Raw genomic sequence first — 23124 nt, 5'->3', positions numbered from 1 at the left:
ATTTCTTATCTACTTATATTTGTTTGTGTGTGTTTAATTTGGGTAACAAACAAGTAAATTAACTTACCTACAAAGAGACAAATGGCACATAATTCAACCTTGGCTTTTCCTTCGTGGAGAAATATCATTAAAGACTTTTTTTTTGCAGCAGTAACCAGTCTAAAAATTGTTCAGTAAATATTTCAAACTTCAGAGGATAACTTGTTTGGCTAACTGTAATTCATAATCTATAATAGAAAACCTATATCTGTTATATATACCCATGTACAACCCCAATTCAAAAAAAGGTTGAAACACTGTTTAAAATGTCATTAAAAACAATTAATTGACTGGCAAAATGTATAAAACAGTATTCTATGCACAATAGAACATTTTGGACCTTATTAGGCTAACTGGCAACAGGCCCAAGTTTACAACATCACTGGGTATAAAAAGAGAGGCAGAGACTCTCAAAGGTAAAGATTTAGCAAGGCAAAGGTTTCGCAATCTGCTAAAAACTACATCCACAAATTGTGGAGCACTTTCAGTTCCTCAATGTGAGATTGTGAAGACTTTGAATATTCTATCATCGAGAGACATATCCATTTAAACAACACTGCATTTAAAACAGCCACAATTCTGTCATGGGAATCACTGCATGTGTTCAGGAACACTTCCAGAATTTGTTGTCTGTGAACACCGTGCCATCCAAAAATGCAGGTCAAAGCTCCATCATGCAAAGAAGAGGCCGTATGTGAACATGAGCCAGACATGCTTCTGCCTTCACTGGTCCAAAGCTCAGTTAATGTGGGCACAAGCAAAGAGGAAAAACTGTTCTGTGGTCTGAATGAATTGAATTTTTTTTAGAATGTGGCATCCTTTGAACTAAGAAAAGGGTGAGGGTCCATGTGGTTTGTTAACAGCACTCACTTCAAATGCGTTCATCTCTGGTGGTATGAGGGTGCATCAGTGCTTTTGGAATAAGCAACTTACACATCTGCAAAGGCAGCATCAACGCGAGGAGGTACAGGTTTGAGAGCAACCTATGCTCGCATGACAACAATGTTTCAGAAAAACAAGACTAAACTGCATACCGTCTCTATTACAACACCATGACTTTTTGATAGAAGACTTCAGGGGCTGGACTGGCCTTAACTCACTGAAAATATTTGGTGCATCATGAAAAGCAAAATGTTTTTTCATTATTTTGACACATAATACTGCCATCAAATTCAAGATGAGCTTATAAATCAAAACCTATCTCTGTATAGCTTTTTATAATATGTTTTTTATTCTTTTAAAAAAAACTATACATACACATCACTTTTTCACACCGTGGTCACACCTTTTTGGCACAAAAAAAGGTGCTCGTTTAGCCGTGTTTCATAATTTACACCGACTAAGCGACGGTGGTTCAGCGCCACATTAGTTTGTGCTTTAACGCAGCAAGCCGGCATCCCAGAATCGCCCGAGTGACAACAGTGTCACAACCTCAGATTCCTGCTCAAAAGGGTTGCATTAGTGGCAAATCAACGTCTATTCAGCCTCTGCACTTGATCACAGGACAACGATGTGAAACAAGGGCACTTCAGTCCTGCCTTGAAACTTATTGTGTAAAAAGGGCTTTTTCTGCCAATGGCCAGTCAAGTCAGAACCAATTTACAGCCACTGGGGTTGTGTGGGACCTGACAGAATTGGCTGGGAGGTGAATAGCCCATGCATGAAGCAGCCGGCAAGTGGCTGTAACTACCAGAAAACAATGATAACATAATGGAGGAAAAATATCAATGTCCAAATCTCAGTCTCAATCACTCAGCTTCTTTTCACTGAAATGTTTTTCCAACTCTCTGATTCTATCGCTCTCTTTTCTCTGGCTCTGTTTATCTCTTGCCGCCTCTTCAGTCTGATGGGCAGCTTTAACTTCAGGAGTAACTCCCTGGGCATTCGACCCAAAGACAGCTATGCCTGTAACCCTCAGCAGGGCTTTGCTCTAATGGTGACTGTGCGTGTGCCGAAGCAGTTGGCCCTGCTCAAGGGGGAAAACAGTAGCATTGAAAGTTTCAGAAGTCTGAACTAGCAAACAAACAGATTCTTGCCTTATTGAAGCTCCACATGCATCTGTAATTTCAAAATCTACTACTCAAATCTTCTTAATCTGCTCTTTTTACCATTCCAATGCTTTTTTTTCTCTCTTTATACAGTCCCTGTTTTGTACCCGTCTGTTGATATTTTCCAGATGACTTTTCAGATCTCCTTCATGCCAGTTTTCCACTTACCCTTGCCAGTCTCCCCCTCTCTTCATCTCCTCATTGTGAGCCGTGCCTCTGAAACTGATCACAACAGGTTTGTCTCTGGGGTTTGATCTAAATGACTTGAGAATCCCACCAGGCATACAGACAGTGTGTGAGTGAGCTGTGTACGCATTTGCCTCAGATGGTGCAGATAAAATGACAAGAGAATCCCACCGAGTGTCTGGACAGCGTGAATGCATTACATGTAGCAGTGCCCATGTCAGGCTCAGCTTCCCAGTGGATAATGAGTATAGCTTATTTGCTTCAACTCTGCAGGCTCTGTGGGATCATCCTCTCATTTGCCATCAAACACACACGCGCATGTGCACGTGCACACGAAATGATGGTAGCATAACCCAGCAGGGAGACATCTGCGATATGCAGGCCTGTCCACTGACCTGCTGTGACACTGATCAAAACACATCACAGTTGATTCTTTGGAATGACAAAACAGGAACAGACCCAAATTCTGCTCTAGTTAAGTCCTCTTTCACTCATCTCAAAGCTACAGAATGAGAAGTTGACATTTGTATTTTTTAACATTCTGAAAACCTTCTTTGTTTGATTTATTTATTTATTTTTAAATGACAAAGAAAAATTAAAGAAGTATTTTCGTGAGATTTCTCTTGCTTAATATGGTGCCCTCCAATTTTTTTTTTTAAATGATCAGAACAATACAAAGGAAAGGCTCTTCAGTTTTGCTTATAACTAACATAAAAATAGAAATGAAAGCAATTACAGTCCAGATTTATAGAAGGCTTCCTTTTTTAATGGTACAATAAATATGATGCTTTGCACTGAAGAAAGAGCAACGATGTTTGCCTATATAAAATGGACATAGAATCCTCACAACATTATTTCTCCACAGTTTCTTAGACATTTTTGATGGGAAAATTTTAATTCTTAACATTTTCCTCTTAATCATGAGTTCCCTTCATACGGTGAAGCGTATTTGGTTTCCTGTGCATCATAGCGTGCATAGTGGCTGCGCAATTTATCTACCATCAGCCGAGTCCATCAGGAGTCGTGTCTGACTTATTCGTGGGTTTACTGCTGGGCATCACTTCAGCAAATGTTTAAAAGATGTTCATGCTTTTTCAGGCCTTTCCACTCATTTTTACTCTCACTAGCTGGTATGTTGGGATCAGACCAGGCACAGCTGATCAGGGGCAGGAAACATAAACAGCCACTGAGCATGCGATGATGCGTAGGAACACAGACGTTCTTCAGTTGATAAAATGGAAACATATTTGCAACTGTCTGATGCAGAAGTGACTGTGAAATATCTACTAAAAGTATACTATTGCTTTTGAATGTTTGAAGTTTGATTTGACTGACAGAATTCACTCTTCTGTTGTCCCCGTCTTGAGCAGAGGTTTGATTGGCTCCCTCATCAGGAATCTTACCCGATTCCTCCACATTGAGAGTGCTGTGACTGCGCTGTACTGAAGGCAAGTTACTAACTCCAGGTAAGACACAAAATGCTCATAAGTACATCACACTACTCCCCTAGAATTAAAAAAAAAACATTTTATTTATCATGTGATTTATAAAGAAAGACAGCTATTTTTCATCAGTTTTCTTTGTGGTAGTCTGAGCTGTTTTTGTGTGCACTGTTATGAGCACTCTGGCTACGCACTGGATGCTCTCTCACACACTAATAACATCATTAACATCAGTGTTATTGAGTTTTGTGTTCAAATTTATGTTTGGATTGTAGCCTGTATCTGTAGGACAGCCGTTATAAAAAGAGCTCTGAATTCATGGTTCAAAAGGGAGCTGTTGTACTGTCCGATGATATTTTGACCAAAGCATGTCACAGATAGCTCATGTGTTTCAGGAAATTGTCTTAAAAAAAATCTCTTAAACCTGTCATTTAGGGACTGGAGGACATATTTAGCATGTATGAAACAGTGGAGTCCTATTTGTTAATGCTACGTTAAGCAGAAAACTAATGAAACAACGATAGTTTTATGTCTTATATTCAACCTTCAGCAATGTATCCATCTGCCAAACTTCACCAGACTGACTTTAAGACGAACAAAGTCAGTTAATATTGTACTCTGAATATATCTATTGGAAATAAAAGGCAAGTGGACCTTAATTAAACACAGGCATGCTACGACAGTATCAAAAGGTAGCAATAACTGAAGAGAAATAATGTTTAAAACAGTTATTTTGCCGTCAGACATAAACATAATTAGCTTCACTGTATTTTGTGTCACCCATTAAATTTAGTAGCTTCACAATCTAAGCAGCTGCCTCTCCACAGGAAAATAGTTATCAGTTTGAACTAAACCAACTCTGACAGCTTAAAGACACAAAACGAAGGGAAAACTTTTTTAAATTGACAGGGTGAAAGTCAGAGACATGCCTTGGGGGGCAATCAAGAGGAAATACCTTGATGTGTAGGTTAACGCAGGCAGCAATGTATCAAGCTATGCACGCACCACAAAAACACACTCACGTAATTCTATATGATCTGCTGCTATCTTTAAAGGACCGTCTTCAAAGGGTCTTCTCTTCACTCCTCGTTATCTCACACCAGCTACAATGCGAATAAACTTTCACACAAACACACACACACACACACACACACACACACACACACACACACACACACACACACACACACACACACACACACACACACACACACACACACACACACACAGCCAATCCTTCAGAGGTCACTTGGTTTTTAAATGTATACAACTACATATATACAGCTATAAGCACACAAACAGTGCTGTGGTTCAGGTGATACTAAAAGAGCTCATATTCCGTTAGTACAGCAGCAGAGGAATCCTTGTTAAGCAAGCTGATGATCACATGTTGCATTGTTGTATTCCAGGGAGAAGCCCTCAATGCCCCTAAGCAATGCAGAGGAGAAGTGAGCAGAAACCAGCATGAGGCAGAGTAATACGCAGCTTGGGTGCATGATGAGCCTATATACCTACTATACCTTCAAATGCCTTTACCGCACAAACATTGCAAGTGCAGGCTTCTGGCATTCTGTCCTCCAGCTCTTCCTTGCATTTTCTTAGAATTTTTTTTTAACTTTCTGTGAATTTCTTACTGCTGCAGTGATGAACAAACTTGTGGAACTCGCCTTTGCGGCTGAATAATACAACAGAAGGTCCAATCCAGTGTTGGAGTGCACACAAAAAAAGGGAAAGAACAAAGGCTACATTTTTACCGAGTTCATGCATAGTGTATAACCCCAGCTGACTGCTCAAAGACAAAGACATCTCTTATGGAAGGATAAAGACAAACTGAGGATTCATCTGTTGAGCTCCATAACATAATATCTGTTGATTGTTCATTGAAATGAAGTTTTTCACATTTTTCCAAGTCCAATCAGAGAAAAGTTATTAATCTTTTCCTTAACCTCAAATAAGTTTTACACTACTTAGTGCACTCAAGGTCATTCTATATTCAGCTCCTCAGTTTTATTTTAAGTTTCAGAGGGAGAAACTTAATAGTAACAGACCACTGATTAGGGGAGGAAATTAGAGGAACAGTTGAGTCCCTCTTTTTTAGTTTGTCAACCAATCAGAGGCCAAATGGAAACCACGAAGCTTTGATAATCAGTATTTACCTGTAAATATATACTTACACCCATCTCCAATAACTCACAATGCTTATTGATTTTTGGGTTTTGACATATAGAACATTTCCAGTGAAAAAGCACAAGTTTGTTGCAATTAGGCTGACTCATATCTTGTTTACTATGATGAGATATCGGGTGAAAACATGAAGTTTTGGAGCTTAAATGCATAAAATCCGACAAAAACCAACAACTTTTAAATAAAGCATTCACACTGGCCTTATCATTATGCAATTCTATCTAAACTCATACACACAGTTTACAGTGCAAGCACTTTGCATCCATACCCTCATAGAATTCTAATGAGACTGCAGGCATCATTGCTGCATCTGGCATTACATAAAGTTCCTGTCAGTTCAAAGCACACATATCGGTGCCAATGCTTATGGGATGCAGTGCAAAAATCATATTCTGAATAAATCAAAACTTTCAATTTCACTATCTAGGAAAATATCTGGTATTAAACTCATTTTTGCCTTGTATTTGCACATCTCCACTTCCCTTTCTTCACCTACCTTAAATGAATTTTTGTCTCCCACAACCTAGAATTAGTCCCAAAAAAGTGAAGTTTGAGATGACAAGGTGAGCTTATTTTATAGCAACTACAACTTTGATACTGACAAGCATTTTCAGTGTTGCTAGGAAAACAGCTTTGATAGTGTGGGCGAATTTTTTGCACTTTTCATTAGCTATTCACACTGAAAGCTGGTTTTAATGACATGATTTCAATGTAAAAACCTAGAGTGATAGCACTTGAAATCCTAGCAATCATTTTCTTTACTCCTGTGGCTTTAACTCCTCCAGAATATTCTTGTGAATATGAGAAAATATGCGCAACTCTAAACTACAACCGTTCAGACTGCATTCTCATGTCCTATACTTACTAAAATCCAGGGTTCTCATTGAGGGGCCAGAGGCAGATTGTTGTTGTTACACTTATTGTTTGTCATTATTAAAGCTAAAGTTTTTTTTAAAGTCAGTTTTCATAATTCAATGTAATACGTTTTGTGTGTAACTTCCAAAGTGTGCTGATGGTAGGAGTGTGTAGACTGATCATTACACCACATTTTGAAGGTCTGTGCCAAGGTGTCAAGGTGATGTGCAGGTATGGTTTCAAAACTGTTCTTAAAACACCACACTTTAAGGAAGTTCAGTTCATGTGGATATATAACAGAGCGCTGATTTCTGATGCTTGCCAGCTTTTAAACACATTAAGGAATGCAAAGCTAAGCCACAGACAGCTACGTATCTTAGGCATATAAAGTCATGTAACATCAGTGTTTGCTGATGTTAGCCTGGCTCAAAATTCAGTCACCGCGGCGAAGCCTGGGTGTATACTTATAAAATCGAAACTTAGAAATGTGAGTTTGGAGTAATGTGGCATCTCCCTCCATAAAAAAAAAAAAAAATCTACCTAAGTAATCAGTGGAATTGCGGGTTCGTTACAAACTTAATTTTAAAAGAGCTAATACTAAGTTTTGAGTGTTCTTGACTTCTAGCATGCTCAATCACTTAGTTTATTTTACACTTATAGAACAAAAATATACATCAACCCTAAGTTTGATCAAGATAATTCATATTTCAGGAAAATTTTAAGAAAATTAACTGGTTTGGCTATAGCATCCCATTTAAATGATATAATGTTTACCTGGCTGAAAATGTGTTCACCATAATGACATTATACATCTGAGGCATAAAACTCCTGGCTTGCTGTCTTACTTTGATCTCAAACCTTCAAAGTCTTGGTCTTGTAGTTCAGTCTTGACACATTTTGAGTCTTGTTCTCCATGTTGGTGGTCTCAACAACAACATTAATGGATACACCAATTATATGGAGCTTTTGACACCCTTCTCCCAACTCTAGAAGGGTGCTTCTAGATTTAAAAGTAATCTCTCACCTTCTTTGCAGCATTTATACACTGCATGTATTCTTTGGCCAGGTCTGAACATTGTAAGGTCTGGTCTCTGTTGTCCTTGTAACAGGATAAAATCTGAGCCTGAAGGCCAGGACACACTGCAGCTGTGTTACGAGACCTGCAAAATAACAAAAAAAAAAACACAGACAAAGAGATACGGTTCAATTAAAACATTTCTTCAATCCTTCTTCCTCACAGTGTCAATTTGAACTTCAAGAAAAAAAGTGAAAAGAAAGGATCGTCTAATATAATAGATAAAGAGCACGTCAGACTAAAATAAACAGAAACAAAACCAGGAATGAACACTAACTTCAGAAGGTGATGGTTTTTTTCTTTGATTGAGAAAGCTATATAGGTGTTAAGGGTTTCTTTGCAGGAGGCTTTTTAATCAAAGAGCGTTGTTTATTCAGTGGATGAAAACTTGGAGGGCTGCCAGCAGATTAAAGCTCCAGACTGCTTCCGAGGGACTTTCATGCACTAATATGCACATGTGGCTGACTATGAGCCCCAACATAGAACAGAAAAGCTCAGAATAAAACTCATAAAGGAGACCGACTTCATTCTCTTTTAAAAACGGCCTTACTTAACCTTCTTTGTACATAGTAAATAACTGTTTACTGCTATTGATTTTCAAAGTCTCCTGTTTTAAACAGAAAGTTCATTGTGGGTTTTTGCTCATGATTCTGACTCATTACCTTATTATTAGTGGTCAACAGCCACATTAGAAAAACAAACCTGGGCCAGATAGATGTGTCACAGCTCCTGACGAGCTGCAACCACTCTCACCTGTCCCTCATTCCATAATCACCAGCTGCTGCTACATAAGGGCGGAGTTCCATCTACTCATCGTCAGATTGTTGTGAAACCCGATGTGGTAACACCTTCAGGCCTCAGTAAACCTTTGATATTGCAACCTTGTCACTAACCAGTCTGTTTCCCCATCTTGACCAGTTCGACCCTCTCTCCAGCCAGTTCCATTCTGCTTGACGCCTACCCCTCCTTGGACTCGGATTCCCGGATCTTGGACCTGTCTGCAGCTATAACCCTCATAACTGGACCACAGCTCTGGATCTCATCACCCGGCTCTGTTCCCCTGCTAGTCAGACCCCGTGCACCTCAGGCCCGTTGGCCCCGGACCTTGCAGTCTAAAATAAAAGACTTTGATTTTGAATCTGCCGCTCAGTCCTAGTGTCCTTCTGTGCCTGAACCGTGACAAGATGTCAATATGGAAGATAATGTTATTTCAAAATGTCCTTAAAGTACAGCCAAAAAGCTTCAGAAAGAATTGTCCAGTGTATAATCTATTTAACCCATATGCCATTATGAAACTTTCCAGAGAATCCAGCTCTGCAGTTAATTCCAGCTTTACAGAATTTGATACCAACTATCAGCTCCCTGGACTGATTTTACAGTCCACAACTTTACTCTTGTTGTTGTTTTTTTTCACCCCTCTACTCGTGTTGTTTTTGACTGAATCAGCCAGCATTTTCAGCTGAAAAGCTAACAGGCCTTTCAAAAGACAGACCCTTACACAAGAGCTGATTAACACAGTGGAGCAAGCGGAGTTGGTGCAGACCATTAACAGTATTATAGCACGGATAAGCCAGTGTGTCACAAAGTTAGTTTTTAACGCTCGAATGTGTCAGGAGGAACTCTGCTAATTTGGTCATTTTAAACTTCGCTCAGCAATTAATGAATAAGTGAAACAGGTTTGAAAGAAAGAGCTTTGTTTCAGAGAGCTGTTAATTGCCAGATGTAATTTTGACTGTTTTGAAACTGTGAAGATCTGAAATCTTTGAAGAATACCCTCACTTCCTATTCACCATTTCAAACCAAAGATTTGACATTTTGGACATCCATCAATCCTGCTACAATATCAAACCATAACTTATAATAATACATATTATAATATTGGTCTATGACTCTCAGCAAATGTAATGACATGTGCCAAAAGGTGAATTAATATGTCACATTTCTTGGAAAGGTTTTCATTGCAGAGTACAAACCTTCCTTTTTGCGTCATGTGTCTTTGCCAGATAAGAAAAGATAAACTAAAGAAATACAAATGTGAGAGTAAAACTATCAGATGAAATGAGGCAAAATAAAAAAAAAAAAAAAAAAATTCACATCTGCACTGATGGGAACCTCAGTGGAGTCTGTGCTACGTGCTTCACTGCAAATCATACAATTAGTGCTAAATCACACTTAATTGAGTGGGTAGGATCATTCTGATCAAATACAGCAGAAAAGTGAGCTTTGAGAGATTGAATTAGCTGTGCCTAATTTGATATGTGTGCTGTATTATAATTTGTCTTTGCCTGTCTATCTTTGCGATTGTTAACTATGACAGGCGTGCTGCCTGGGTGCATCGCTGTAATGGATTCTGACTGACTGAGACAGAGAAAAGCACGTTATGTACGCCCACACAGGTACAGGCTGGCACGTGCACAAAGGCACACACCAACACACACTTTGTGATACACTTTAAACATCAAGTAACAGTTAAATGCACGCAAACACATTTTCCTTCATGCCGACAAGTCGATTTTTACACAGCATAAACACTTTCACTACGAGGAGCATTTAACACCAGATTTAATTGAAAGCCAAATGAAAGGCTCATTTTGCCTTTGACTGAGGAGGGGAGATGACCCCATCGTTTCAATTACAGCATATCAATATCTGCACAGGCGCACGCACAGGCGCACACACACACTTTATCATCAGCAGAAGTATCGTGGATGTATTGACGGAGTTTATCTGAGCACGGGTGAGGAAGGTTAAAGAGGAAAACCAACAGAGATGGAAAGGAAAAACAGACAAAGTGAGATAAAATGATTAAAGAGACAGAATGAAGCATCCACTGGTGTTTTTTTTCCAGAAGATTATTTTTAAAAAGATGATAACCTATCAGATTACTCTGTCCCTCCGCACAGCCCCGATGGTTTAATTTGTCGTCTTCCACTCTCCGTCTTCCCTCCAACTCTGTCTTCTTACTTTCCTACTACCTCGCACACCCCCTCTTTTTTAGTCACAGCATTAACAACATAGACACAGAGTACAACACCAAGGAACGCCTTCTTTATCGGTCTCTACATTTGAGGCTGCCGAAGAGAAGGAACTCGCCTTTAATTTGAAATAAATGGCCTTCATCAGGGAAGTCGAAGTCTCCCGATAGTGCCAGGAGGCTTATTAAAGGCGCTCGAAGCAGAAAATTGGTTCAGCTGCAGCAAAAGCTAAAGCTCTGTCCACATGCTGCAAGAAATTGAAGGTGAGGCCTTAAATCAGCAGTATGAACTGAAGCACTTACAGAAATAAATAAAAATAGAGCGTCAGCGGTGGGGGCTTCGGCTCTTGTAGCTGGAATGAGGTAATGGTGCGGCCCTGGCAGCCCACTGAGCCACGTATGTGGTTGCGCTTGTTAATATGTGTGTGCTTCACAAAGCGTTTTGATGCTTGAGAGAAAAAAAGAAAAAAATCGAATTTTTGGGGGAGTACTCCACGCATCTGTGAGCAGTAAATATGACAAACATAAACAGTAAGATTAGTTGCCTAATTAACGGTGCTGTCCATTATTTTTAATCTTGAGCAGAGAAAGCAGAGGCGTTTGGAACCAGGAGGCCTCAGACTTCTGGACCACACAGCTTACCAAAACAAAGAGAGGGAGAGAAGTAAAAGCAGAGAAATTGGAAAATGTAAAAGAAAGAGAAAAAAAAAAAAAAAAAACTCACAACAAAAAGCAGAAGCATCTGGCAAGCCTACAAGACTGATAAGGATGCTTTTATCGCCTCCAAGCCACGCTTCTCTATGAGTTAAAGTGTGATGTTTTTGTCTTCTCCTTAATGGCTTTGGCTAAACATATGAAGCATCGTTTGTCCTATGTGCCATTTTATTTCTGTCCTGTTAACTACAAAGAAGCAGTATTTCTACTGTGCTTTAGGCTAGTAATTAGAAAATCTTGTTAACATCTCGCAGGAAGTAGAGCCTGAGGAGAAAAATTTTCAATGCAGGGACTTACCCCAGGACGAACACGAAGTCTGTGGCATCATCAACACACAAGGCATATATGTTGTCCTGATTGTGATAGTGTTAAATATCAGCAAGTAAAACTTTACAGAATTTAGTCATTGCTTCCTGTCAAATGGCTTTCTTTTTGTGTGCTGAAGCAGCTAGTTCTTTATATAGAAGCAAAGCCAAAAGAAAATCTGGCCTCAGCTTTAAACTTAGTTTATTTTTGTTCTCATATATGTGAGGCTCTTTACTGTAAGCAAACCCAATTAGCTTATCTTTAACTAACCCGACATGCCTTGCATTGACTAGTCGTGACAAACTGAACTGTTACTCATCACTGTATCGGAATTTGCTTGTAACTATGGTAATATATGGATCAGAATCATCAATTAAAGGGTATTTTCAGTATTTTAAATGACAATGAAGCCCAATTTTTCGGCTAACATGTATTTAACTCAACACAAGATCAGACCATCTGCTTTGATTCTGGGGGGGAGATCAGCAATTATTTCATATGAAAAATAAATAAATAAATTGAGCAGAAAGACGAGACGGAGGGAGAAAAAACTATCCTGGGTTTGCCTCAGTGAAAGAACCAGAGAAAAACTGTGGATGAGACAGATCTTTTTTTGTCACTGAATCATTGTTCCATTACTTACTGATTTAAACATTACATTGAGCTGATAATACAATATATCTGGATTGTCATTCAAGGCCGTTTGGATGGTAATTAAACAAGTATTACCACTTATACCCTGTGTATTCAGATGGCCGCCACTGTGAACCTTGTGTTGTTCTGGTCCTGTTGTACATTTTCATTTGGATGAAATTCAATTTTTCATTTTAATTGAGTGGTGATGTGTGGAAAAACCCCATTTTCACAAAACACCCATGGTTGTTTGTACATGGCCAGATATTGAGTCAACATGACAAACCCTATATTGGTTCAACTCAACAACTAATGTAAAATTTGTGAAACCAATCCAAATAAATTGAGACAGCCTAGTAATTCCGTTGAATCAACTCTAATAGATTAGGTTTAACCAACCTCAACACATCACGTTGAAACAACATTAACTTAATGCTGAAAGAAAGCCAAATGACTGCGTGGAATAATTTACTTATTTGTTTGTTTTTGTTTGTTTTTAACATCTATCAAACAAGTATTTACTTCAAGTGCTTGATTTACTTACAACCAACAAGAACAAATCATTTAACCACTCTAAACTCAGAGCACTACTCTAACGCAAGAAATCTACTGTATATTTAGCCAATAAAACAGGCCTTCATTGACCCATGACAGGCAAAAGTGCAAGGCCGAATCTCAACATATCCTCACACTGCAGCAGAGATGGGACCAAGTCACACATGTGCAAGTCTCAAGTAAGTCCCAAGTAATTTTTCCTTGGGCAAGTCAAGTCAAGTCACCTTATTATTGCAATTTTACCTGCAGAATCTGATCTTAATACAGTGGAAACCGCTTATAGTGATCACGTTGGTCCAGAGCCAATTTGAACACTATAAGCGGTTGATTACTAAAACCGAATTTGTATTACAGTACAGGTATTTCACTTGTTTTTTTATGCAGAATATCATCTAAATGCCATTTGTATCGTTTTTCAATGAGAAAAATGAAATGAAACGGATAGCTTCAGCATTTACTGAATTTTATTATCATGCAAGTTTAATTACAGTACTGTGCAGTGCGCAGACATACTGTAGGCTAACTCGAATACAGAACGTAACTTATTCTCTGCTGGGCCGCCGGTGCATTTTTTTTCTTACATGTCTGAAAAATAAAGTTTGAATTCAATCCGCCTTTCAGCACCCCTGCTCGGATCTATGCTCCTCCGTGCCGATGTTCTGTCGATTTGTGCTACTTGGCATGAAAACGAAACTTAGAAAATCGGCTCGGCCCATGCGCAAAACCACAAAGTAGCAATTCTCGACAAGTAGGAGAAATCGAATGAACACCGGCCTCCCATCTTACAAGAACCAGCCTGGAGCTTCCGTGCATTCAATCCGCTCTCCAGCACCCATCCTCGGACACATGCTCCTCCATGACTTCCTTTTTCCAGCCATGATTCGCGCGCTTGCTGCCCGGTGTCAACTCGTGACGTTAGCTAGCGAGGCAGAAGCAGACGTCCAGAAAGGAATCAAGGAAGTAAAAAATAAAATAGCTACACGTAGTTTTAAAATTATTTTTGCACATGTTTACATTCATAAAATGGCCAAAAATGAACATTATAAGCGGATTTCTTGATTACTATAAACGAATTATTTAAACAGCATTTGTATAGAAATGATTCCGTCCCAAGCCTTTTGATCTATATAAGCGGTTGATTACTATATCCGTGACCACTATAAGCGGTTTCCACTGTAAAGTGAAAACACAAAGATATAAGTAACTGTCAGTAAACATCATTGGCCAATGTGTCCAACCTGTCCATCCCTTATCATATCAAGCTAACGTTAGCTAATGACCGACTAGGCTAACAGGATAATATTAGCTAATATGACGAGCACTTATTGGTCAGAATGGATCTTCAAATGAAAAGTTATGCTAGATGCTTAACACTCAAGTCATTCAAGTCATCGTGTCTCAAGTGCCGAGTCTTTAACCTCCAAGTCCGAGTCAATTCTCAAGTTTTTTATTTTTTGTCAAGTCAAGAGTCATCAAAACAGCGACTCGAGTCGAGTCAAGTCGAGTCCAAGTCACAGTGACCTGAGTCCCCATCTCTGCACTGCAGTGCCCACTGAGCGCCTGAAGCTCTAACTGGATTTTAGTTCATTGTAAATGTTTAAACCTTCTAAAATAATGTCCTATAAATGATGAAATCCTCAAATTTCATGTTGAGGAGAGGCATTCTAAAATTAGCCTCCTGCGAAATAACTCGTCTATTTATCTTCTTTTGACAGACTTTTTTATCTAATCACATTAGTCAATCAGAGCTGTCAAATCTACAACCAGGAAGAGAGTCCTCTTTATAACAGTACTCACTTTTTACTTTCCATTATTGTGTGTATTGACCCAAGTAGTTTTTCCTCTTTTTTTTGGTACAGCTTTTACATCAGTTTGTTGTTCATACCTCAGTTGGCATCCCATTCAAAATGAGTCAAATGCATTTTCAAAGCACTAAATGTCTCGGTTTGAAACCTTTTTTCTTTTTTGGGGAAATGGGATTATATAAAAATAAACTACTTCTGACATTCACTCATTACCACTTCATATCCTTGATATATGTTTTTCTTTTTTTCTAGCCATTATGCTCAGCTAAACAAGCCACTTGCTGGCTCTAACCTTGTACTTAGCAAACATGAATGGAAGTGGTTTTGAAACAAAAAAAAGCACATTTCCTTAATAAATGTATTTCCAAAAAGCCCTCAAATTAGTCCATCAAAAAAACCCAAATAACTCAGCAAATTAAAATATTTTGCACTGCTTTGTGACATCCAAGATTTGCAAAACTATTTGATAGGTTCAATGATGAAAAACTGATGATGATGAAACGGGTCCATTCTTATCTGGTAAGGCAGGCACTGACTTTTGACACGTTGGAGGCTCAGAATTCCTGAGCAGATTGCTTTACCATTACTGGTCTGATTATTACTGGTGAGGTGGGGAAAAAGAAAAAGCAAGAGATGATAACAAGAGAGCGAGTGCAAGAGAGGTGAAGAGGAAAACAGCTAGAGAGAAAGGGCTGTTTCTTATCTCCAGCTTGTAGCTTGTATGTACCTGCACCTTGACAGTTTTTCAATTGACTGAAGGTACGCATCCTGTTCTTCCCTATCTGGTGTCTGTACACTCCTTCACTCATCCTCTCTCATCCCTCCTTACTCGTCAGATCCGCAACCAGGAAGAGGAGCCCTCTATGAACTAGTGCTCAGACTTCCCTTCCCCACCTGTAAACACTGACGAAGAGGCCCAGTAGGTTGCTACAGTGGCTCAGATGAATACTGTAGCTTCTAGAATAGAAATCATTTTTTTCAAATATGAAGTCATTGTGTATTGCACAGCATCCCATTTCCCATAAAATGAAACCGTCTGTATCCTACTTTTGAAAAGATTATTTTCCTTCTTGTTTCTTTCCTCAACTATCACATTAATACTTCCTGCACTTGTTTGTCGGTAGCTTGGCAGAAAATATCCTGTTACCTCTTTAATTATTCATGTTATAATCAAAGACTGTACAGTTTTCTCAGAAGTGCTAATTGCTCTACCTGGAGGGTGCAAAGACCCCACAGAAAAGTACCAGTTGGCTCATTTGTCTTGAAAGCATTAAGTAATTGTACTTTGGCTCTTTGAACAATGCTCTTATTAAACTTACAACGTAGTATTAGAGAATTTATTACTTAATGGCCCTTTGAGTCTCTTTGTGCTTATATTTCACAACAGGAATCACAAAAATACTCCACGCAAAGCCGTTACTCTTTTTGTTATAGTGCCCGTTAGAGTCAGATGGATTATTCATCAATTCTGATTAATAGCCCTCTATTGACTGATCTGCTATCCCATTTTCAGAACACTGTATGATTCTAATAATTCCTATTAGATACAAGATTAATATGCATGTACTCTGATGTCAGTGCTGAACTATCCAATAAATTAGGCGAGGCAATTTTATTTGTAGAGCACAATTTGTACACAAATTCAAAGTGCTATACAGCTACATAAAATCACAAGAAGGCAATAAAATCATTAAAAAAAAACATAAAAAATAATCATTAATTAATTAATTTAAAAGTGAAGAGTGCAGATAAAATACTTTCAGGTGTCATAAGTACAGCTAAATGGAACTGTTTTCAGCCTGGATTTAAGCATTGTCAGAGTTGAGGCCTGTCTCACATCTTCTGGAAGACTATTCCAGATTTTAGGGGCATAAAACTGAAACCTTGTTTAGTCCCGACTCTGGGCCCCAGCAGGAGACCCCTCCCTGAGGTTCTCAGAGCCTGAGTTGGTTCATATGGCTCTAACATGTCAGAGATGTACTTTGGCACTTGACCATGAAGAGACTTGTACACAAGCAGAGCTGTTTCAAAGTCTATTCTCTGAGCGACAGGAAGCCAGTGCAGAGGCCTGAGCACTGGACTAAATTACTGATCAAACATGTTTGAAAACAACATTTTATGGAGACATTTTCTTGAAGCTCAATCAGTTCAACAGATGAGTTTGTGTATGAGTCTTTGAGAGAGATATATTTGTTTTAATCATAATATTTAAGCTTAAATTCTTTAATTACACACCTGAAGTTCAGGAAAAGATTTGGGAGATGGATGGAAACTGTATTAAAACAAACAACATGATGAGATTACTTTTCTGACACCTGTAAATAAAGCAGGGCATGCATTCATCTGCAGACACTGGAGACTAAATTTAGCATCTGACAACACTTAATAACCTCATGACACATTTCCTTTAACACGGTTTCTCTTTTTGTGAAAAACAACAACAAAAAAAGGGGAGTTGCAGAGCAGTTTTCCTCCAGCTCGGTGTTAATTCACTGAACCAGACACTATGCTTTTCACTAGTTTTTCTCTCGCAGCACAGCTAAAATTTAAAGAGCTTTTGAACCTAGACTCTGGACTTGGGCTGCCAATGTTTCCAGCTACTTTGCTGAGCGATCTCTGCAGGATGGAATCATCTGACACAGGCTGGGAGAATCTGACAAAAAGTGGCTATTAAGGCTTGCTCAACTTCTACTGCAGACAGCCGGTGTAGCTAAAGTGCCTTGGACTCTGACCCAAATGGTCTGACGTGGGGAACGGTCTTGCCCCTCAATCTAATACTATACTCTGAAGTATAGGTGTCCTCCTCATACATACGTACACAAAATGCATCTAGACTAAAAAGACAACCGTTCCCATGCTCATGTCGCTCTCACTCTATCTGTAATAGCACAGCAAGCCTGTCAGGTGAGCTGATGCAAAATGCCATTGCTAAGTGGGTGTCGGTTAGGGATAACAATCTCTGCAGAGAATGTCAGTCCCAGTGGGTCCAGTTCCCACAGACCATTGCCAAGAGACATCCTCTTATTGCAGCTGCTGATAAATAGAGCATATATGTGATGAATCATTAAGCTGAGCTAACTAAACTATTTCAGATATCCGTTTCAGTTTGTTTGACTGTTACTTACGAGTTCACCTTACAAAACTGTGACGGTCTGGGACCAGAGATCAGTACAGACTCAAAGTCAGAATGAAAAAGGCACGGTTTATCTACAAAATACTTGCTTCAAAGATGGCTAATCAGTTAGCAAGGGAAACTTAACAGACAGCGAGCAGGCAAAAGGGATGAATTTCATTGTATGTAGTTCTAAATCTGCTGTCAAGATCAACTCTGTTAAAGTGGCCGTAAGACTGCAATAACATCAGTTTTGGTGGATTTTGCCTTCTTCAAAAGCGGGAATCGGTTATGAAATAGTAAGCGTGTTACTCACACGAATGATAACATGAACGATCAGATGTTTCCGCTTCTAGAGGACAAACGAGTCAAAGGCTCAGCTAAAATTCACAACTGGATGAACATTTTTCTTTCATGAAAAAAAAAAACCCAAAAAAACCTTTCTAATGGAATTACTACCTGAAATAACTAAGAAAAATGTAATTAAATTAAAAACTTGGCATATAGTGAATTTCTGAAAAAAAAGAAAAAAAAAAAAAAAGAAAGACAAGAAGATATATTAAAAAACTTAATTAACTTGCAACCAAAGATGCATTTCAAACAAAGGAAGGTATAGCAAGTCAAAGAGATTGTTAGAAAAGTCACAGAAGCTGCTCTATTATTATAGTGCCAAAGGTTGGAGACTTTTCTTCTCATCTTCATCTCTTTTAATGCACACACACTCACACACAAACACACACACACACACACACACACACACACACACACACACACACAGCCAGCTACAGCTCAGTATTTACTCCAAGAATTAAACTGTGGATTACCACATCACACACATGCACTCACATACCAGCACATATATACACACCCTTAAACAAACACAGAATACCAAGGAGACTGGAGCTTGAGGAGGGTTACAACTCACCCATGTCTTATTCTACAGCAGCTTTGTTCTACAGCTCTGCACTGACAGACAATGGTTTTAAGTTTCAAACTATTTGATTAAAGTTTCTGTCTATTCCTCAGTAGTTTGGGCATCTTGAAAATGGCACTACATGTTGCATGCATTACAGTTCTAAATGTTCAACCTACACATCCCCATTACACTATACATAGATTGTTGCATAGTCTTGCTCAGCTTCAGACCACTATATATATATAGATATATATATATATATCTATATATATATATTTATTTATTTATTTTGTTTTATAGTGGTTTGCAGATAGATGAAATCAATAGTTCCAAGCAGCTCCCTCCATACGATGAATCAAGACCTTCATACTAAGGCAAGCCTTCTTTCCTCACTCCTACTCTACACAGTTTCAATGAATAACATTCTTCTATGCCTTTTTGCAATTCATTTTTGCTTTTGAGTTTTAAAAGATACTCGGTATACAATGCATGAATCAATGATTGTCCTCGAGGGTATTCGTTTATTCATTTTTCAAGAGATAAGAATTTCCACAAACAAAATATCCTACGTGTACAATTAAACTGTGACAGTCAACTAAGACGAAGTTCACAGTGGCATCCGCAGTAAGGACAACCAACTCGTGCTGATGGGCAAGAAACGACATATTTTTCACTAAAATGCAACAAAATTGTTCAACTTTCTGACTACAAATTCATATGATTTCTATCACATGGTAATATTTATTCAAGATGATTTGACACCACATGCACAGACATTCCTTTTGTACCCAGACACCCTAATCCACTCATCAAAGGAACACCAGTGAATTCAACGGATGTTGGGATTAGACTCGATTATTTCCTGAATGAGAGTTTAATCCACTCCTCTTGAAAACTATCAGAGCAACGTATAATTTACCTTAAAGGCAGTGCCATACAGGAAGTTGGGAACATTTCATCTTCGAAGATAAAACTCTGGTGAATTAAGGAAACGCCCTTTTGTCTCCACATAAAAACACACACAAAACACCTAAGCAAGCAGAGGATTAGATGAATGGCTTTACAATGTTCACCAGGGGTAAGAATCACCAGCGCCGTTTCAAATCTGACTGCAAAGATTATTTTCCTAATCTGCTCATGACGCCGTATGTTGATGTAGTCTATCATGGAAATGATCAGCAATGCATGTGGAGTGCAAGTCAGAGCGGGAGCAAGTCTTCTGCTTGTTGATCGACAACTTTTTCTTTTGACTGGACTCAAGATTGGAACTCAAGGCTTTGGTGTGAAAGTGTGTTTCAAAATAAGGAACGGTCGTTCAATGTTGTCAGCTCACTATGGTGTGGAGGATTTTTGGATCTTCTTAAGGAGTAAGGAGAAAGCAGGACGCGACATCAGCATAACTTAAGCAAAGGTTACAAGCGAAGAATGTGCGAAGCCTATTGGTGCCGTCAAATAGTCAAAAAATGACCTATCGTCTTTTCCTCAGGAAAGATGGTTGGAAAAATTCTCCAGGACTTTTGAAAAGATAACCATGCTGTGATGAGAATTCAACCACAACGCTGCGATGTGGGTCTGCACCACTTAAACTACAAATGTTCAATAAATATTTTTAAAAAAGCACCTTGGATACTTTATCCATTGCAATCTTATCACATTATTACATGGAAATGATGTCATATGGTGTACTGTTAAAGATAGTAAATAACATTACTTTATAGTAAAAGTTCATTACTGAAAATAGAAAGAGAAATTTCTAAAAAGTTAAATATTGTGTTGTCACAGGCTACTTATACACGTCCTCCTGTCTTCATATTTATCCAAATGAACCATGGTTAATATACCTGGAGCATATTAATCGAGCATCGCTACGAAAGTTGCGGCTTCAAGGAGTGATCCCAGAATTCAGCCGCTCGCATGGTTACCAAAACCCCCTCTTTTCCTCACATCACCCGTCCTACAGCAGCTGCACTGCCTTCCGGTGAATTCAAGAATACAATTCAAAATCCTCCATGAACGCATTGAAAGGTATCGCCAACCTCACTCCTCCTTATTTGGCAGATCTCCTGCAAACTGCCACCCACTCCCGTTCCCTCAGGTCCTCCTCCTCCATCCACCTCACTTCGCCCTCCAGTCGCTCGGCACCTTAGGGAGTAAAGCCTTCAGCCGCTCTGCTCCCCAACTCTGGAATTCCCTCCCGCCAGACATTCGTAATATTGACTCTCCCTCTGTTTAAATCAAGACTCAAAACTCACCTGCTCAAAGAAAATGTCCTTTCTGAAATGACACTGTCCCATATTTTTCCAACAGTATTGATTTATTGTGTCTTGTTGTCTCTGTTTTTATTCTACAGTGTCCTTGAGTGACCTAAAAGGCGATTTTAAACAAAATATATTATTATTATTATAATCATGATTCTCTGATGGAAATCACTGCATGGGCTCAGGAACACCTTCAGAAATCATTGTGAACACAGTTCACTGTGCCATTCACAAATGCAGGTTAAAGCTCTATCATGCAAAGAAGAAGACATTTGTGAATATGATGCAGAAACACCATCTTAGCTCATCTAAAGGCATAGACAGGTTTTGGAGCAGCATATGCTTAAATCCAGATGACATATTTTTCAGAGAAGACCTTGCATGTTTAAGCAAGACATTTATGGGCTGCATTCTGAATATATTACAACAGCAAGGCTTTTTAGGGGAAAAGTCCAGGTGCTTTCACCAACTAAGACATTCAGAGCTTCACAAAACACATAATATGACAAAGAAGACCCAGGACTGGTGAGCAGCCAGAATTCTGTATCAGACAAGAATGGGACAACATTCCTCTCCCAAAGATCCAACAAGTTGTTTCCTAGCTTTGATTATTGCGAGAACAAGAGGGGATGCTACACAGTGGTAAACATGGCCCTGTCACAACCTCTTTGAGATGAGCTTCAAGACAGATAAACAGTAAAATATCTCACTTTCAACATTTGATATGTTCTCTAAACATGTTATACTCTGAATACAATATTAGTTTACTGGGTTTGGATTCACAAACTTTTCTGGATGTGGTTTTACCATTTGCTTTAATCTTCACTTAAAAAAATACACGAGGCTTTGTTTAAAACCAGTCTGGTCTCGTTTCCGCAGCCACTGGACCTTTATAGTTTTGCAGTTGTTCAGCAAGATGCTTTTATTTTAATTAGGAAGCACAAAACTACATGAAGAAAATCCAAGTTGCAGTCAGTTAATAATAAAGCCGTCATAACAACAAAGGGAAACTTCATGATAATGATTAAAAAAAAGAAAAAAAAGAAAAGAAAAGCAAAGCAAAAAAAAAATATCCTGACTTTTAAGTGCTGATAAGAAGACTTGTTTTTTTTCTGCATCCATGAATACCTGCATTTTCTAGTCAGTTTTTGAAGACTCTTGACATTTAACAAACAATTGAAGGTCTGGTTTCTAATTCAAATCACATCCATGTGTGATACAGTGAGCAGAGGCATTAATTAGTGATCTTCTTCGAGCTGAGGCTCATCACAAGTCCACAGTGAGAAGTGAAGATGGGGAAACAGGATTTGTTTTTCAATTCAGCTTAATTAAGCAGCCAATTAAAACATTTATCACATAAATCAGTTTGCTCTGGAGCATGTTTGCATTTAACTCACAAAAAAAGATCACCATCTTCTGCTGTTTATTAGTGTGTATAGTATGTAGATGTAATTGTGTATATGGGATTTGGTGAGAGTGTGCCAGAGGCTCCAGGCTGTAATAGCTTCTCACTTTGAGGCTATAAATTGATTTTTGTTTGTAAAAGTGCACATATGTGGAAATGTGAGTGGAAATATATGTCAGACTATCACTGTAAGGGTTATGGTAGGGTTATGGAGTATTGTGTGTGTGTTTGTATGCGTCTCTCACCTGAAATTTGCTTCCGTCTTAGAGGCAGCTTGGTGGAATTGTTCTTTGCCCTCCTTGAATCTTTCCAAATTCTAAAGAGTTTGTCACAGAAACAACACGTGAGGGACACAAACAATAATCATTAGTGAAATTTGTTCTCCCAGTCTTTTGTGGAATAAATAAACATAGTGGAACACAAACATTTTGTCAAGTTCTGTGCAGATAAATACAGCCCCTGAGAGAATAACAAAACTATGGAATCAGTTTTTAAATAAACACTATGACAGAACCAAGTCAGCTGTCTACTCCTTTTTCTGGTCTTTACAATTGGATATACTGAGAAAAATGGCTTTTGACAACGTTTTCATTTAATTCATACTTTTAGCAGCATAT

The 23124-nt window shown here is 38.7% G+C and overlaps 1 protein-coding gene across 3 annotated transcripts in view; it reads right to left on the bottom strand.

The window, feature by feature from the left end:
- Positions 1–23124, bottom strand: part of LOC142390568 (MICOS complex subunit mic25a-like) — an 82811-nt gene that overhangs the window by 18085 nt on the left and 41602 nt on the right. For all 3 annotated transcript variants that reach the window (XM_075476104.1, XM_075476105.1, XM_075476106.1), the window contains 2 exons: positions 22753–22823; positions 7779–7914 (listed from right to left, as the gene is read on the bottom strand). In XM_075476104.1, coding sequence (XP_075332219.1) covers positions 7779–7914; positions 22753–22823 — 207 coding nt within the window. The remainder of the gene's footprint in view (positions 1–7778; positions 7915–22752; positions 22824–23124) is intronic.

Source organism: Odontesthes bonariensis, chromosome 10 (assembly GCF_027942865.1).
Source record: "Odontesthes bonariensis isolate fOdoBon6 chromosome 10, fOdoBon6.hap1, whole genome shotgun sequence".
NCBI lineage: Eukaryota > Metazoa > Chordata > Actinopteri > Atheriniformes > Atherinopsidae > Odontesthes > Odontesthes bonariensis.
The sequence above is the reverse complement of the archived record's forward strand: the minus strand, read 5'-3'. Positions and strand labels throughout refer to the sequence as shown.